The 18646-nt window shown below is 41.3% G+C and overlaps 1 protein-coding gene across 7 annotated transcripts in view; it reads right to left on the bottom strand.

The window, feature by feature from the left end:
- The window catches only part of KCNMA1 (potassium calcium-activated channel subfamily M alpha 1), a 1226483-nt gene that overhangs the window by 526134 nt on the left and 681703 nt on the right, over positions 1–18646 (bottom strand). For all 7 annotated transcript variants that reach the window (XM_069240804.1, XM_069240805.1, XM_069240803.1 and 4 more), the window contains exon 7: positions 10710–10785. In XM_069240804.1, the coding sequence (XP_069096905.1) occupies positions 10710–10785 (76 nt within the window). The remainder of the gene's footprint in view (positions 1–10709; positions 10786–18646) is intronic.

The raw sequence follows: 18646 nt of genomic DNA on the forward strand, positions 1-18646 counted from the left end.
TAATGTGTTTCCCGCCAGTGTGTGCTTGGCTGGGGTACCTAAGGTTGGTGTCTTGGTCGGCATTGCTGGTCCTGGAAGTCAATGCCCAGCAGGAGCATTGGGAAGACTTGCAATCCACGTGCCATGGCCCCTACGGATGTGCCTGTGTTCTTTAAGGTGAGTGTTCCTTTTTATGTTGTTTGGTTCCACTATGCTTTTCGTGGCGGTGAGACCGTCCCGGAAATCCTGGCAGTGTGCAGCCTCGTGATAGGGATTTGGGAAGCTGCCTGACTGCCGACCTGGAGCTGTGTGCCACCGGCTGCGCCAGTCCGTCCACACTGGCAGTTCGGCCGGAAACCTGGCTGTGTTCTGCAGTTCCCTTCCCCTGACTCGTAATATGGCGGTGTTCACCACTGGTACTGCGACAGTCCGACTTCCATCCTTCACCACTGCAGTCCACTGACCGCCATACTCGTAATGAGGGCCAAAGTCCCATATTTACCATGATTTTTTGTTGGGTTTTCATCAGTTTTGTGGTGCAGCTTCAATGCAAAATCATTTTTGGCTTTTAGTAAGCCATACAAAGCTACTTTGCATGGCTTAGTGTGGTTCTGTAAATACAAAGTAAACCATGCATCCACCAATGTATTTTGACACAAGTCCAGGCTGACAAAGACTTGTAAACCCAGGTTTCCACCAAAATGGCATGCACACCAGACAGACTCATAACTAGGAGGAATATCTTTCTTTCTCCTCATTAATCATTTATTTCTCCTCATTGCATTCTGCAGAGGAATATGACTTTAATGATTGTTTTTTAGCACAAAGGTGCCCCTTCATGCACAAAAGCGATCCTGCCTTTTACACAAGCACCCTTGCATCATTGTGCAAGATTGCCTGCATTGGTGCCGCAGCATGGAGAGAGCAAATATACTACATATCCCTGTATATATGGAACATTTCTGATCCCTCCCTTTCACGCAATGCAGAGCAGCAAGTTCCTGTGCTGCACTGCGTTGCATGAAATAATAATAAATGCGCCCCTCAATGGAGAAAAAGTTTTCCTGCAGTCCTATATTGCATGAAATAATAATAAATATGTCCCTCAACGGAGGAAGAGGTTCTGGCACCTTTCAGAGATTCGTTGCCATGCAACTTTCCTTTCTGGCACACATCGTTAGGTGAAAAATACAACACTTCTTGCATAACTCTAATTGACAAAACACTGAATAAACAGCAGCTTGGACAAAACTCAGAAGCAAGGTTAATTTTTAATTTTAAAACAGTTTGATTCTATTTCCCTTGCATTAGCCAAGCGGCACTGGTTGCCAGTTAAGCAGAGAATCATGATCAAATCGTGGTTCCTGGTCCACATAGCTCTTTGCAATGGTTGCACGAATCCTTTATCACAAAAGCTTTTGATTTCCCAACCAAATTGTCACTTTATGTTGGAAGAGCATGTCTGACTCATGTTATTCAGAGCGTAATTTGCTGAAAACGAAGAGTCAGTCAGAGCGCAAGGTATTTCTCATGGTTTTGCTGCTGTTGGTGCAACCCATTTGTCACTTTAAACTTCAAGTAAGTCAAAGTTGTATCAGTTTATTGAGATAAATTGAACAGTTAAGTGCTCCACTAATAAACTTTAGTGCTCATTTACTAGGAAATCGCGCAACTGGGTGCCACAAGCAATTTTGCTGCACCGAGCTGGGTAATTTCCAGAACGCAAGGATGCTCCGTATTCACAAGAATATGGGGCATCCCTGTGTACTCCCTGCACAAGTGCTAAATTAGCTGCCTAGCGCCAACACAGGCACCCTTGCACAATGGTGCAAGGCTACCTGCGTTGCAGGCAATGATTGTGTATGCGCAGGAAGGTGTTCCTTCCTGCACATAAACAATCATTCATGGCGTTTTGCTCTTTCTATGTGTGCAGCAGAATGCAGCACACATAGAAAAGGCAAAAACAAGGAGAAACCAAAGTATTTCTCCTTGTTGCGCAAATCTAACGTCACCCCTGGGGTGGTGTTAGTTTTTGGTGCTGCCTCAACTTTACGCTATCTCATAAATCTGGGGCAGGGTCAAAATGCAATGTGTGTTGCATTGGAATGCCCACAGCAACACCCGTTGCACGCCCCTTTCACGCAAAGTCAGGCAGGTAAAGGGGCCGTATTTACACGGCGGCATTATACCCCAAAAAGTGGCTTAATGCTGCCTTGTAAATATGGATATAAGGGAACAGCGCTACCAGAGCATCGCTGAAAGTGACGCTACGGTGGGGCTTGTAAATGCACCACTTTGTTCAAAATTTACACACACAGCGCCACTAAGTGGTGGATTCTCATTAACAGGTGCTGGTGTTTACAAATAAGCGCCAGTGCCAAGCACCGGAACACACTGCCATAAATTAAGCACTGATGTTATTAGTTTTCACCGTGACAATTTAGGTGGATGAACGGTCTCTGGAGTGGCTACCAGACTTTGGCATGCCTTGGCTACATCCTTGGGGGCAGAGTCTTTCCTGGTATGAATTTGGAAACATTTAAATCTATGACATTTTCCAGCGTATTAGCAGCCATTGATAGCTGATTGTTTATTGAAGCATCTTCCTTTTCCATCTGTTTCTAGAGGCTTCGAGCAACAAGAAACCTTCAACTTAAGGTCGCACTCTTGAAATACCAAAACTGTACTAAACTAAGTAGTTCAGTACAGCTTTGTTAAAGTAGATGCAGATAGACATAATACTTCTAGGTGCTCTTTACCACAACCATGCCTGTGCAAACCAGTGTGTGTAAATTCTGAATCACTTAAACACATGGAATGCCCAATGATCAGAAAAGTTTGACATTTGACAATTTTGCTTCATCATTGTTTGGTCATCAGAATGTTGGTGTCACAAACATGTAAAACAATGACATAACGCATTAATGTGATAGATATGAAGAGCATTTGGAATCAGACCCAATTACGGACCTAAAAATAACATTATTAAAACAATGGAATGTATACGACAGGACGATCAAAGAAGCAGTAACGTGCGTTAAAGAGAAAAGTGTAATCCGAGAAGAAAATGGAGGACAAAATATGATCACAGATTCCCGGAGGAGCATTTAAGATGAAGGAATAGCTTTGGGAAACTACAAGGGCATGTGGAAAAGGGCACTTTAAGAAACGGATTGAGACTCGGCTTCCCAAATGTGTGCAAAACTCACTGCCTTTCATCTGCAAAGGGCATAACCTTCCAGATAGGACAAGGGAGGGTGGGCTGACACAAAATACTACCACCACTACTAAAACTCACTTTCAATCTCTTCCTCAAAGAAAAGTCACAATGCTTACGTCTCTCGCCCCTCATCGATGAATGGTTGCTTTACACGTTGTCTCTTTCGTAACTATTGTGCAATAGCCTGTCTTGACCAAACCAGGAACGCAGTTGTTTCCTGTCAGCCTTTTATTTATACGGAGTAAAACACAGTTGCACAATACAACAGGAGTTTCTGTTTTACTAACATTAGAGATGAAGATGTTGGAATTCCAAGCTACCCAGGGCCGCACGTGTGTGTTTCTGTGCTTGTTGCAGGAGCAGTGGTCCTAGGACAGATGTCCCCTACTTTATAAAAACACTTCCATGCATCGGGATAATGCACAGATGAAAACACACTTATGAAGTATGTCAAAGCATGTCAATAAGTCATGAGCTTTCCATAAGGGGGAATAAAATATGTAAAGGGGGGTCTAAAAGGTAAATACAGTAGGAGTATTGTCCTCCAGGTCAAGGGGGTGTTCGTACACAGTAGACAGGTATATTGTTGTGCCCCTAGAAGAAATTAGTCCGGTGTAAACCCAGGGTTGTTTGGTCTATTTCAATAGCAAAAATGTGATCATGATCATGTCACATCTACTTTAGCTACATTGGCTCCTGTGTGGGAAATAATTACTTTTAACGCTGGCTGTATAGCATATAAGATTTTCCATGACCAGGCTCCTTACTTTTTACTCCAAGTTTTCCTGAAATACAATCCAAGCAGGACCTTAAAATGAGCCAATAACATGCAGCTCTCTCTCTCTTAAATCAGGTCCAAAACTTGGGAATCCTGAACATTCAGAAACCAGGAAACATCTTTTTGGAACAGTCTTCTATTTGGCCTGCATTTTGGACCAATCTGCTAAACCTCGGAAAAGCACGTGGAACCTGCAGCTATCCTCTCTGGGCTTACTTCCTTAATGGCATTACCATCCATCTTTCTTGTGCCCATAGTATCCACGTTTTGAGAAACTACAAAAAACTTCTGGGGGTTGAACGTTGCACTGAATAAGCCCTCAGTAATGAAGAAATAAAGGCCATATTCTCACGACATCTGCAAAAAGTAATGAATACAAAATGAATTAAACCTGTTCTAGAACACAAAGGCACTTTTAATAACCTTAGAAAACGATGAATAAAAGTGTTTATCACAGTCAACTCCTAAAATTGAAATTGGTATTGCACAACTGAAGAAAATCAGTCATAGCAAAATTATATAATGTATTTTGTGCAGAGATGAGAAATTACTAAGGCTTGAACCAAATAAGATAAGAAACTTTGAAAACACATTGACAGAGGCCTTCTGAATTGAAGAGGAAACACACTCCGAGTCCAATAGTATGCTCTCGAGTTGCTTTGCTATTTGTTTGCATCTTAAAACAGCCACACAGTGAGTCCTTACCAGTACTCTATATAAACACACTGCGCTCCTTCCATTTGTCGTGTGAGAAGTCTTTTATTAAAAGAGTTCCCTCTCCACCTAGTGGTAAGTAGCTAATAGTGTCGCAAAGTTAAAATACAATCCACTTAATTTAACTAAGTAACAGAAGTGCGCGCATAGCGACCGAGCCTTTGCTTTGGCTTTAATTACAACAGTGAAAACAGGCATTAGCAAAGTCAATAGGAGCCGCCTACGAGAGATCTATTAGCATTTTCAATGTTCTTTAGACAAGTTGCAGGCAGCGTGAGCTGCTGTGCAAAATGGCTTGAAGTAAAAATAAATAAATAAAAAAGAGCTTCGACGCGGCCAACTTTTTAAAGCATTATTGCACAGCAGCGGTTCTACTGTGCAATATGGCTTTAGCATACATTCATTCTAGCAATCAGACACATTTCGTTTTTGGCTGACGCGGAGTGAAACGGTGAATCTTCAGATTTCCATTGCTGGAATATTAGAGAGCGTGACACAGAAATGGAAATTAAAACGAACTTTTGCTCTTGAATAGTTATGTTGGTATGTTTTTTTAAGTAACCGAAAGGAATAGTTTATGAAATTGGTGGGATATATTTTATTAAACCTCAAAATTATATAGTGGAACAACTGATACCAGAATGAAGAGATGGATAATAGCGAATAATAATCACACATCCTATTGGTCCAACATCTAAAACAGCGATTAGAAATAGGCAGATACGCCTTATTCATTACTTTAAGGGTATAGAACACTGTTTGAAATGGGGTTTCTGGCTAGCTATGGTTTGCACCTAAGAGAGGCAGAACCCACTAGTTTAGTCAGGGCGAGCAAGTTCCTCACCGAAGATAACCTGTGCTCGCTCCCGGGTAACTTGGCACAGAGCAGTCAGGTATATCCTCAGAGGTCATGTGTTTACACAACACACCAGGCGCACAATAAATACACCACAAAAGAGGCTCCACCCTTGCTTATATGAAAATATGTGTTTGACTTTACATACACATCACAGACCAAAGACGTCATAGATCACAAATGCTGTGCAAATTATGCAGATCCTGCATGAAACAAGAATCAAAACAATATGTATCCCAGTGTAAGAGTATAAATATGCAATGGCTGGGGAGAACACTTACGCCCATATTTATACTTTTTTGTAGGTTTGCGTCAGAAAGTATAGCACCGGCTAGCACCATTCCTAGATGTCAGGCAGGCGCCATATCTATGGAATGGCGCTAGCTGGCGCTAAGGCCCCATTAGCGTCCTTGGAATTATGGCAGTACACTGTTTAGAAGCAAAAAAATTGCCTCTAGGCAGTGTAGCGCCATTTTCTGGTGCACAAGCCCAATGAACATGGCTCCTGTCTTAGTAAAGATAGGAGCCATGCCCCCCACCCCAATGGCCATGCCCAGGGGACGAATGTCCCCTGGGCATGGCCATTTGGGCCAGCACCGTGCAGGGGGCCCCACGTCAGGGCACCCGAGCGTTGTTGGGCAAAAAAAAAAGAAAATACTCACCCGGACTTACCTTGGATGGGTCCCCCATCCTTAGGTGACCTCCTGTTGTGGGTAGGGGTGGGTGGGGGTATCCCTGGGGACAGGTAAGGGCACCTGTGGGTAATTTCCATGGTCTCCGACCAGGGAAATCTGCCTACAGGTCCCCTTACGCCTGCCCAGACCCAGGCGTTAAATAATGGTGCTAAGCAAGTTTAGCCCCATTATTTAAGGCCCCCATCCACCCGTGCTGGATTTTAGCACGGGGGATAAATATGGCGCAAAGGCTATATCGTCCTTTTCTGGACGGGAACACCTACCTTGCATCTCATTGACGCAAGGTAGGTTTTCCCCTCCAGAAAACGACCTAAACTCCATAACCTTGGCACTAGACATGCCTAGCGCCAAAGTAGAAATATGAAGTTTGGTTTGAGAAGGGGAAATGTCCATCGATAGCCATAGGCCTCAAATACAATCCCTATTAAAGGGTGGCATGCTGTACCACCTAAATCTTGCCATGGGGAGAGAAGCCCCAGTGTCAACCCCGTCTATAATTCATTAAAAAAGATAACAAATTATTATCCCTGACAAAATGCAGCTTATACTGTTTTAAACAAAACAAAGTAATTTGCAGGTTTAGTGATCAAGCATTCGAATTTTTTTTGAAAGAAAATATAGTGTTTGGGGATACTTTTCCTAAAAGACTACTCCTGAGAAAAAGGCAAGAAATACTTTAGAAATGGTTCAATCACATTGAAAGAGGTGACTATTAATACACTTTCAATACTTAAAGTGTTTACAGTTGCATTCTTAATCATAAAATGTGATTTCTGAGTTTTCTTTTAATTAACTACACCTTTAATACTATGGAGCAAAAATACAATAGAGCTTTTTATGGAAAATTCCTGCCTAGATGAAAGTAACTTCAGTCAAGACAAAAGCTGAAGAAAATCAAAACTATCACCCCTATAAATATAGCAAATTATATTTCCTAATACTACATTTAAAGTAACTGCCTAGAAGAGAGGAAGCACAATGCCACCTCAACCAAACATTAACATCAAGGAATATCAACAAAATTATTTAAGAGTGCAGCAAAATGTGCTTATAAAAAAGAAAAAAGTCATCAATAAGAGTTAATCACCATATATTTTCACACCATCTAATTTTTTAAATTACTTTCCCTAAAAAGAGTCAGACCTTCATTACGACTTTAGCGCTCTTTTTGCAAGACCACCGAGTGCCTATGTTGGCGATCCGAAGACCGACATATTGGGGTTGCTTTGAATTATCTGACCCCGTTGGCCTTGCCGATGGAGGAAGAGAGGCAGTTTCACCGCCAGCACCGCCACTCCAACAGGACGCTGCCCACCGTATTACGATCCGTAATATGGCGCAGCGGTGTCCTGTACAGCAGTGTGGTGCTGGCGGTGGCAGACGCCAGGACTCATCCCCTCCCAGATGACCACCGCGCTGAAACAGGTAAGTGGACTGTCCGAAAGGGGGGGAGGGTGTTGGGTGCACGTGTGTGGTGTGTGCGTATATGTGTTGCAGAATGGGTGTGCATGAGTGTGTGGGTAAATGTGTATGTATGTGTGTGTGGAGGGTGTGTGCATGCGTGCGGATGAGTGACGGGTGTGTGTCTGCATGCGTGCGGATGAGTGGGGGTTGTCTGCATGCATGCGTATGAGTGGGGTGCATGGAGGTGTGTGGACATGTAGGGGGTGCATGGAGGTGTTTGGACATGTGGGGGTGCGTTTGCCGTTGACAGGAATGGAGATTCCTGTCACCTGGTGCGTTACTGCCAGGCTTTTCGTGGTGGGGCGACCACTGCGAGAAGCCTAGCAGTATGCTGCCTCCTAATACAGCCGGCGGTTTGAAGCCTGCCGCTGGCCCGGAGGAGCTCACCGCCAGCCGCATCAGTCCGACTGGACTGGCGGCGTTGTGGTGGTTTGGCTTTGGCCAAATCCCACAACTCATAATGTGGCGGTCTTTACTGCTGGGTCTGCGGCAGTTAGACAGCCACCGCAAGTTTGGGGGTCTCATGACCGCAAAACTAAGTTCATTTCTGAAGTTGCTTTAAGAAATCCTATGCCTCAAAAATGTAGAGGAAGTCTGGAACCTGTCTTTATTAAGAACTGCCCATTTGGAATGCTCGAAGACAGAAGCTTAACCACCGGAAGCTTTGAAAGAGTTAAGCATACCACTAAACTCTTCCTTCCTCTGAGCTGAAGTAATAGTTGTGTCTAAATAGACTTGAAATTTGAAATCATTAAGTGCCCCAAAAGATTTTTGATGAATAACTTTAGAAAGAATTTGCTTTAAAAAAAAAAAAACAGCAGCAAAGTTCACTAAAATACTGCCTGGAAATCTAACATGCAGGATTCAATGACTTAGAAACCTATTTGCCCACATTACAGAAATATCGAGTGAGAAGTGGGAGAATATAATCAATTTTCTTCCAACTGAATTGTGTTTTCTTCTTTTTATTTGTCTTCTGGAAAACTCAGAATTTGAGATTTTGCTGAGGATGATGATCCAGCAAAAAACTCTTGTAGTCTAAGTGATCTGGCATAATAGCATTGTAACCAGAATCAACTCATCTTGAAGTGGCTTCAGAACGCTGCGATTTGGTTAACAAAGTGTATTATGGATGACTGCTAGACAGATGTGATGCAGGGTGGATAACAGTGATTATGAAAGACTTTCCCGACAATGGAGAAATAGAAAGTTCAGAATTGTTCATGAGAGCAATAGAGGAAGTATACAAGGAATTTGATCCTTCTATAGCTTCTCTTATCGTGCCAGAATTTAGGGCAGAAAATCTTGAGGTGGGTATTCGTTTGGACCAACATCTCAGGAGAAGTATGCCAGGTGAACCAGAATTGCGTTTTCCTGCAAGGAGTTCTGAAGTGCTCCTGGCTTTGCATGGAGAACTGAAAATTATCTCACTGGTTAATGCATTTCTACTTAGGAGGGGAGAATAGAGGGCAGATTCACACAGGAACTCTTCCATTGCCACACTTTCCCCATGAAGTATGTTCCTTTTATCCTAAATAGTTACCAGGGCAATCGAGAAAAGAGATGATGAACACTTTAACATAGAATACACATCTACTCGGATTTCCTGATTCATTTCTTAATGGGGCCCATGTACAAAATACCTGGTTTCCTACAGTTCTGGGACAACTTCACCAAACAAAAGGTGTGTTGGTATACTATGATAATAGATCTTATGAGGACATAACCACCAACAATAAATATAGACCTCATAACTTTAAATCTCCGTGCTTATTTTCTGTTCTTCTACTCAGGAAACCTAGGGAAACATATGTTTGTGAACACCTGCCATGTTTCTGTGTGAAGCACAAGGGTAGGCATGCCACCTTTTGAACAACTTTATATTAAAAGTCCTGTTTCCAGTTAGGTTCTTACTTGCTCAGATAAAGAGAAGACTGCCATCCAACAATGGATACATGATGTCATTCGTAGTGAGAAAAGAGATTGGTTACATAGAGAGGGGCTATGCCAGAGTTAATGGTTTTCACCAAAGGTGTGGTGCAGCACCCCAGTTGCTCACATGCATTTAACTGAAATAGTGGTAGCAGGTACTCTTCCTTTTTGTGTACTTGTTGAGATCCTTTATTACCTATAAAGTTATGGTACCTTGGCACCTGGTGGAGCCTCAAATAATACTGGTAGTTGTACAGTTAGATATCTGACAAGTTCATATGTGAGGTAGGCAGAAAGGGAATGTTAACTGATTCCAATATCTGATATCAACCTTACAGGTGTAATCTCACCGAATTAGTCATATAGTACATCCAAACAACCATGCTTTATAATGTTCATTGTAGTTGTGAAACTTGAGTGATGATATCTCATAGAATGGAATATTCACTCAGGGCAAAACCAAAAAAAGATAACAGCTAGGAGTGTACGATCAAGACAAATGTCTCAAGGGACATCATAGTGTTCAACTTTATACTTCCTTTAACTGCTTAATGAGTTGTAGGTGTGGTTTAATTTAAATGAAATAAATTAGTTTCTTGTTCAAAAATTATTGCAAATTTTTAAATGAAAAGACAATACTAAAAAGAACATCGAAAAGGTACATAAGACAGTACATTAGAAAAAAAAGTAGATTACTGAAATACCTATGTAACGAGGAACATACCTGTTAAGTTAAATTAAATACAAACACTAAAGTTAGAAAAAAAGAACTTAAGTGCAAGGAGAGTGAAATACATGATTTCAAACTTAGATCACAACAATTTGTACAATTAAAGCCCGGATCTAAACATAGCATGTCACTCATTAGATTAATCTGGTAACCCTTGTATATGCCAAAGGAGACTGAAAAGTAACCATCTGATCAGCTAGCAGATAGATTTTGGACTCTAATTAGGACAACTATGAAACAGACCAGACCTATTCCTGTATTATCACAAGAGTTGCATTTGCCACTTTGAAAGAAATGTAAAGGGTTGAGCATAAGATATTACAAATTCTCTTGACACTCACCAGATGAATGAAGCCAGCAGCTGTCAGCCAAGTGCTGATGAAGATTGAGCACAGGTTTACAAGCTTGATGGAATTACTACAAGGAAAATAAAGCAAAATGTATAATGAATTCAGTTTAACAAATACTGGGAACCATTCCCACTGTATAACACCTTGTGGCATCAGTACCTTTATAAACAATTGAACCTTGGTGTAGCAATTCCTGGTATTACCATAGAATTATATGCAGTCATTCAGTCACTTACTCAAATAATGGTTAGGGTCATCAAACATAGTTTCAAAGCTGGTCAAGCACACTCTTCGAGTTTCGAAGTCTAATACTAATAATAAAATAATAATAAATAAATAATAATAATAATAAAATAGTTACAGGACTGCAATGTCCAATGAACACAACATTTCTTTTTTATTTAAAACTGGCGATTTGCTTCTGACCCTTACCACTGGATGATGATCAGGTATGAGCTACAGCTCTCCGTGTAAAGAGGGAAGGGAAGGCCTAAATAATGTAATTTTTGCTTTCCAGACCTACAATTGCATGCCAGAAACTTCTATGTATTATGTTTATTAATAACCATACAAGTGACTGTGTCTCCTTTTTACATTTTTTTTATATATTTTTAGATTTATATTGAACTTGGACTTTCGCAGAAACATTATTTTATGTGCTTTTTATACTGCTCATTTCATGATTTTGTATTCTTGTTTGTCAAACTTTATGCTGGGAGCCGACGAGGATCGCGGGGCCTTGAGGTTCCCCCCATGGTCCTGTCACTCCCTCTCTCTTCCATCCCATAATGGAATGGAAAAGAGAGAGAGAGATTATTGCAATGGTTCCTCCAAACAATGACGTCAAGGAGTCAGACTATCAATATGTTTGGTACCAATGTTATAGTTACGCTTAGCTGCAGAGCAGCACAGAGTCACTTCTGGCCTACTGGTCAAGGTCTTGTGCTGTCACTCAGTAGGCTGAAAGTTCAAATCCTAGTATCGCTTAGCAGTGTGTTTGTTATTTTTTAGTGTGCTCACTGTTAAACATTCCTAGTGGTGGAACACTGAAGCCTTTTTACCCTTAAACTCTGTGGGTTGAATGTCATAGCTAAGTCTGGAGACTGCACAGTAAGGGGTCACTCCTGACCTAGGGGTAAAGGTCTCAGACATACAAACTAAAGGTTAAGGGTTCTAGTCTATGTAAGTCTGTGGTCATTTGCTGCTTTAGTTTCTTTTCAACTATAAATATTTAAGTTACATATGAAACATGATCTCACTCTTTTTAATTGACAAAAACATTTTTATTTTCAATGTGTCCACAAATATCTCATTCTATGTATATCATTCTTCAAAGCCTAAATTGCTCCCTCTCTCAATCTCTCACTTTCCCTCTCTCTCTCACTCTCAGGGTTGGGTGGTTAGGGTGGATTGGCTGCTGGGAATGGCTGCAGGCCAGGTCCTAAAGCCAACTGCCACCGCTCACAGCTAAAGGCTGTCCATGGCGGTGGTTAGATTAACATATAGTTGTGAAAATGCCTACACATTAAAAATAAAATAGAAATTCACAAAAAAAAAACAAGGTGACAGGGTCGTTAAGGTTAGGAAATATAATTAACAAAAACAGAAATTCACTTACAAAAACAAAGGTTACAGGGACGTTATACTTAGGCTCACATTTTAAATGTACAAAACCACAGAAATTCACCTGTGATATTTAGAGTTATCTCAAGTAACTATAACTCGTACCCTAAGATAATTATAACTTTTGCCCTCACCATGCACTGCTAATTACCACACAAATTACGGCACTCAGGACATCTTTGATAACATCATTATTAATATCAATGTAATATTTTCAGAAAAAACGTTGAGAAAAAAAATGTGCATGACGGGGCGTGAATTATAGCTACCTTCGGGCACGAGTTATAGTTACTTGAGATCATTCTAACTATAACAGGTGGATTTCTATGGTTTTGTACATTTCAAATGTGAGAGTAACTATAACGTCCCTGTAACGTTTGGTTATTTAAGTGAAAAAATATATATATATACATACACACACACATTCATATGTGAACCCTACTAAAACTTGAATTACTACTACCATGATAACACACTGCAACAGTCTCTTCTATCTTGCATATACAACTTCATGAATTCTAAAAGTTTTTTTCTTCTCTCTCATAGCACAACAGATAAACATAAATTGGCTGATTACGACCTTGGCGGACGGGATACTCCTTCACAAATGTGACGGATACAAGTTCTTTAGCATATAATGGAATATAGTCACATGGGGCCATTTTGCCACAAGTTGTGATGCATTTTGGCTTCTTTTACTTTGCCTTTAAACCTTGGCCATAGGCCACGTAAGGACAGAACAATGAAAATATATAAAAATAAAGTGTGTGGGAGCCCCAAAATGGAAAAACAGCAGCCCAGTGGCACTTTGCACAGGGCCCTTAAAAAAAAAAAGAAAAGTAAAAGAAAACAAAAAGGAGCACGACAAGGACAGGTGGGGAAGCATCATGGAGTAACAGATGAGCTGTGAAAATTGAAGGAGGGTTAGCACCCAGAAAGCACAGGGTCCATCGGGATACAAATTGAATTAATCTCAATGTGTGTGTGAACCACTTTTTTAGTGTATTAACATCCGAGAAATGCTGTGGGAACATTACAAAACTGGTGGGCGACCAGATTAGCCACTACCTAAAGCCAGCTGAGCCACTGTAGCCACTGTAGCCAATGGCTGGCACCGCTCTCTGAAAGCTCCTTCCTGTATCTGTATGTATGTGTATGATGTATGCATGATGCTTTGAAGATCGTGTTGAAAGTCATGGTGAACTTTGCTATAAGGTAGTTGCTGAGACACCAAAATGCCAGGGTTAAAGGAAGTCATATTGGACGCCCTTTAACCCCGTAAAGCAGCACCACGTCTGATCTTCATCCAAACATTAGGCCCTTAAAAGTCTCCTTCCTTTTTTACTGCTGAAGGGCCATAGGATGGGCAAGAGCTGGTGCACCACACCAAAGCTCCATTTTCTGACTTCCATTTTTTCTTCCGCCCCAAACTCCTATTTCATCCCATTTCTGGAGCACTGACAACATGCTACAAGATTAACAAACATTTGCAATGCAATGGGTCTTGCGTTTGCTCAAGTTAGAGCTATTAGCGTTGTAAATTCCTGACTGGACTTTTCCTGCCACATAAATTGAAAATGAAAAGTAAAACAGTTGACATAAGCAAGCCATTTCAAAGCACCACGGACGCCATTAGTGTGAGCGCAAAGGAGAGACACAAAAGGAAAAAGAAGTTTGCTCGCAGTCAAATGTCTCGGCAAATGTACCATTATCCATGTAACAGGGCCGATGGCCAAGGCAGTAACAAAACTGCCCCAAGGAGGGACAAAAGTAAAGCATTTACTAATTATAAAAAAGGATTTTTGAAAGGCAAACCATTGAACGAGTGATATCGATCAGCGTGTGGTGCCGTGGTTAAAAGCCCACAGATTACAATATGTCAGAATGCTTGAGTGCTTGACCTACAAAGCCCGCAGAGGCAATCCGCCCTCTCCAACATTCCAACATGCATTAGTCAGAGGGAATACAATAAACGAGGTGAGAGAATGCAATATGTCCAGGGGTGCAGCTTTGGGGGGGCGATGTTTGCGGTGTTAGACCACCCCTGCTCCCCACCAGTTTCTGGTGAACAGTTGGGTACAGGTGTTTCATTTTGGCATGGTGACGTTTGCCGTATTTCACCAGCAATTTTGACATGCACAAAAACGCACACACACACACAGTTTTAAAAGTCTTTAAAAAATCTTTCTTAGTTTGCAAAATATAGTTTTTTTCCCTCACTTAATACCCCGCCAAACTGCATTCCTCTAACTTTCCTCTGCCCCTTAAGCCCTTCTCATGTATTTTTGAATGATATGCCAATGTAATTGTTGGAAATCCAGAAGCTCACATAATAAGCTCGCCCCTAGGTATGTCTTATTTAAACGTAACTGAGATTGCATTTTTCCATCTCATACGCATAACAAAAAAAGTCTCATAGAGTACAATCACAAGCCTCTAGTACCTTCCTGCGCCACATTAGTGTCTTTTTTTATGCTGATGTGACGTTAGGAAGGCTTTTGCGCTGTATGGTATTTCTAAAGTGTCTCAAAGCTTGCATTTTCCCACTTTGCACCCCCTTGCGCCACATTATGCCTGTGCCAGGCATAATGTATGGGAGGGGGGTGTTTTGGCACTAGGAGGCCCCCAAAAATAGCACAGTGAAATCTACAAGATTTCACCACGTCACTTTTGGCGCCATTTTTAATGACTGCTCAAAGCAGGGGTTAAAATGAGGCACCCATAGAAACCTATGGGCCTCCTTGCCCTTTCCTGATTCGTCAAAATTTTTGATGCCAGTGCAGCAACGTGCCACAATAGCATAAAAAATGTTGACGCTATTGGCCTAACAACCGCCATGGCGTGCCGTAGTGTGAATACGGCAGACCCATGGTGTTGTTAAGTGGGGCAGGGGTGATGCAAGAAAACTGGTTCATCAGTGCTGATGCTCTTGTTTCTTGTAAATATGCCCCATAGTTTGACCAAGGTAATGGGATTTCTGTGAGGGCTTTGAGAGCAATTTGTTTCTTCCAATCGCGTTTTTGCCAATTAAGGCACAGCACTTCATGAACTCCCCCGTCTCTGTGCTGTCCTCTAAAAATAGCTGGCGGATTAGTCACGGTCATTTTTCCTGCTGGTTAAGCTTTTCCCAACATCTGTGTGAAAGCCCTGTTCCTGAGCCTCGCTTAAGCCCCTACAGCGTTTGAAACCCCCGGATTCAGATTCTGAAGAAAACAATCAATTTAAAACAGGTTTCAAGTAAATGAAAATCACTTATGAAAATAAGGCCGCTACTGCGCCACGAGTGTGTTCGCCAAAGTGTGACTGCTCTTGACTTCTTGGGAAGTCATATTAAATCTTTAGAGCTTCCAGGATATGTGTCTGGCTAATTGCTTCTTTTGATGGCCAAGGCTTGGTGATGATGTCCATGCGTTCTTTGTGATGTTTCGGATATTCAGTGATATATTAGGGCTTCTCGGGAACCGCAACATATGTGTAAGTTTGCCTTGGACCCCCAAGCATATGTAAATTGCTGGCGGGAAGGTTCCTACAGTTCACCATTGTTTTGAGTGCTAAGTGACAGGTCACGTTTTGTGATTTTTCCAATTTTCACCATTTGCTTAGTTTGAGGTTTTTTAGGTGACCAACTGAATGCCAAGACACTGAAGCTCTTATAATGCTTCCTCCAAGCTTTATCACTCTTTAAATAAATATAAGCCTTCTTTGAAACACAACAACGCAAATGATTAGAACTGTAGAAATAAACAAAACACTTCAACCAATAAGCGCTCTTCCTACAGTCTATAACATCGTATCCTGCACCTGTCTCATCCTCTCTGCTTTAGTGAGTGAAGTGATTCTTTATCTGTTTTCTTTTTAGGCCTTGTTAAACAGTGAAATTGCCAAAGTATGTCGCACCAAAAACGTAGCAGTAACCTCAGGGGAGTGATTACTTGTTTACTTAACTGACTTTGCAAGCTGCGCTAGAAAACTGAAATGCAACATGTCAGTGAAGGGGTAGCAAGTGCTAGGTTGCAGTAGGACACAGGTCACATTAGACTGAAGGTGTGTCCATAGCCCTTAAGTTCCAGGAGTCACTCCTTTATTGCTCAAGCTAGAGTTTGTCAGTACTGCAGCTCTCGCTTCGGATGTACTGCCCTTCTACTACTTAAGGTGCTCTGCAGAGCGGGCAGGGAACAATTCCTACTGCTTTCCCCACGTGAAGACCATCCCTTCTTATCATGGAAAGGGAGTTACTTCATCCCATGGCTGAAGTAAATCTAAAACAATTTCCTTGGTGGGAAAGGGTCGATTAGGAGTTTGGAAATGGTCACAAAGTTATGTTTGTGGGCTTCCCAAAAATTCTATGCCTAAGGACACCTTGTTCCACCCGCTTCCCACCCCTTGCTTAGTATTTACTGCTGCAAAGTTTCAGCTCTTGTGTTGGAGAAGTCTGGAAAAGAAAAACCTTACACAGCTGCCAGGAATGCTTTTGTGAATTCCTGGAATGCCTAAATGGGGTGTTTAAAAAAAGTAATAAATCTGCACTCAATCGCTTTTGCTGTTTGCAGATTTACTATGTTTTTGTCAATTTGGCCCAGTTTTGCCTAATACCCCAGCTTGAGAAGAGAAGGCTTGCACTCTGGGAGTTTTTCTCTTTTTCTCTTCTCATGTTCCCACTCAGCTTGGGGAGCTCACAGTGCTTAATTTGTAAAATATTAAGTGTTGGAGCCCAAAGTTTGCTCAGCACCTGCTGTTGGCACGAGGAATACTGGGGACTATTCCTTATACAAGAGAGACTTGGACTATGAGAGCAGTGATTTCATGAGACGCCCCTTTCAATTCACAACTCACTATTTTTTCCTGTTTGCAAATGACTGGGGTTTACTAAATCGTCAATAGTGAATACATCCATGTTCTAAAAATAGTGAATCACTACTTAGAAGGACTTACGCTTCTTATGTATGCCATAATGCTACCGGATCATACAGCTGAACCAGGAAGTGTTGCCTTTTGTCAGATTCTTGAGTTCTATGTACAATGTGAAGACCAAGCTCAACGTTCCCTTGTGCTTTGTGTCTGGTCTTTTAGGAACGTAATTAAGGCTAAACGCCTAATTCACATCTGGCCCTTTTAATAAACTTTGACATTGGAAAAGGGTTTAGCTGTTTCCTAAGCATTTCAGCAGCATGAATGGTACTTCTGCATGAATGGGATTTATCTCTAATCTGTGTACAAATCCTTCAAGCAAAATATTCGCACAGTCTTTGACCAGTAAAACCTATCCACTAACCTGCACGCCTCCTCTCTCCCTCAACATCACAGTCACAAACACTCATATTACTCTGCCTCCTCAATACCAACCTAAGTGTACATTCTTTCGCAATAACACAAACTGTAACACCAGCAAAACAAGAGACAACTCACCTCATTTACAAAGGATACAATATATATTGTTATTTTATAAACAAATCACTCAAAATCATGTTTTAATAGCTCTTAAAATGAATAGTTTGGAGGTGTTCTTCTTGGGGACGAGCTCATGAAAGAATATTGCTGGGTTTTGAATGTGGTCAACAAAACACTCAGAAACTAGAGGCCCAATAAGTAGAATGTTATTGTGTTTACTTGTTGTAACTCATTCCTCTATATCCCACTGTATCTTTTACAACAGTCTCAGTGTGGATACTATTTTGTAAAACATGTTCAATTTGTCTCTGTTTCATTTTTACTGTATACAAGCAGAACTTTCAAATCTGAGTGAACCTTTGTAAGAAGCTTTATTATTTCAAATGTGCATCACATTAACTCCCAAAACTTTTAAAGATGTATTTCTTAGTTGCAGTCATCACTATGTAGTTATAGTCAGGTCTGCTTTTCCATAGGAAGAGTGTTTTTTGGTTTACTAATAACTTTGGCCCCATTTGACAAATCTTCACAAAACTTTCTAAAAAAAAGTCCATTCACCTCAGCTCCTTCCTGGAAAGTTTCAGAAGAATACATCAAGCAAGGGCTGAGAAAAAAGGGGGGTCCCAAAATGCAAAACCCCATGCATTTTCCATAGACCTCTTTACATAAGGTTACAGCAAAAACTGATGAACAGAATTACATCAAGTGTTTTTTTCTGATTTGGTGTACATTCATTCAGTAATTTTTGAGAAATTGAGGTTGAAAAATAATTGCATGTCTGGACATACGGGTACGCAAGAGTCTCGAGAGGCTCTCGCAGGAGCAACATTTTAAAAAGAGAAGTTCTGATTGGCCCAGGAATGTTTTATTTCCCTGGGGTGGTATCGCTTCTGCTGGAGTCAGACTCTTGCGACAGC

The sequence above is a fragment of the Pleurodeles waltl genome, chromosome 6 (assembly GCF_031143425.1).
Source record: "Pleurodeles waltl isolate 20211129_DDA chromosome 6, aPleWal1.hap1.20221129, whole genome shotgun sequence".
In the NCBI taxonomy this organism is placed as follows: Eukaryota; Metazoa; Chordata; class Amphibia; order Caudata; family Salamandridae; genus Pleurodeles; species Pleurodeles waltl.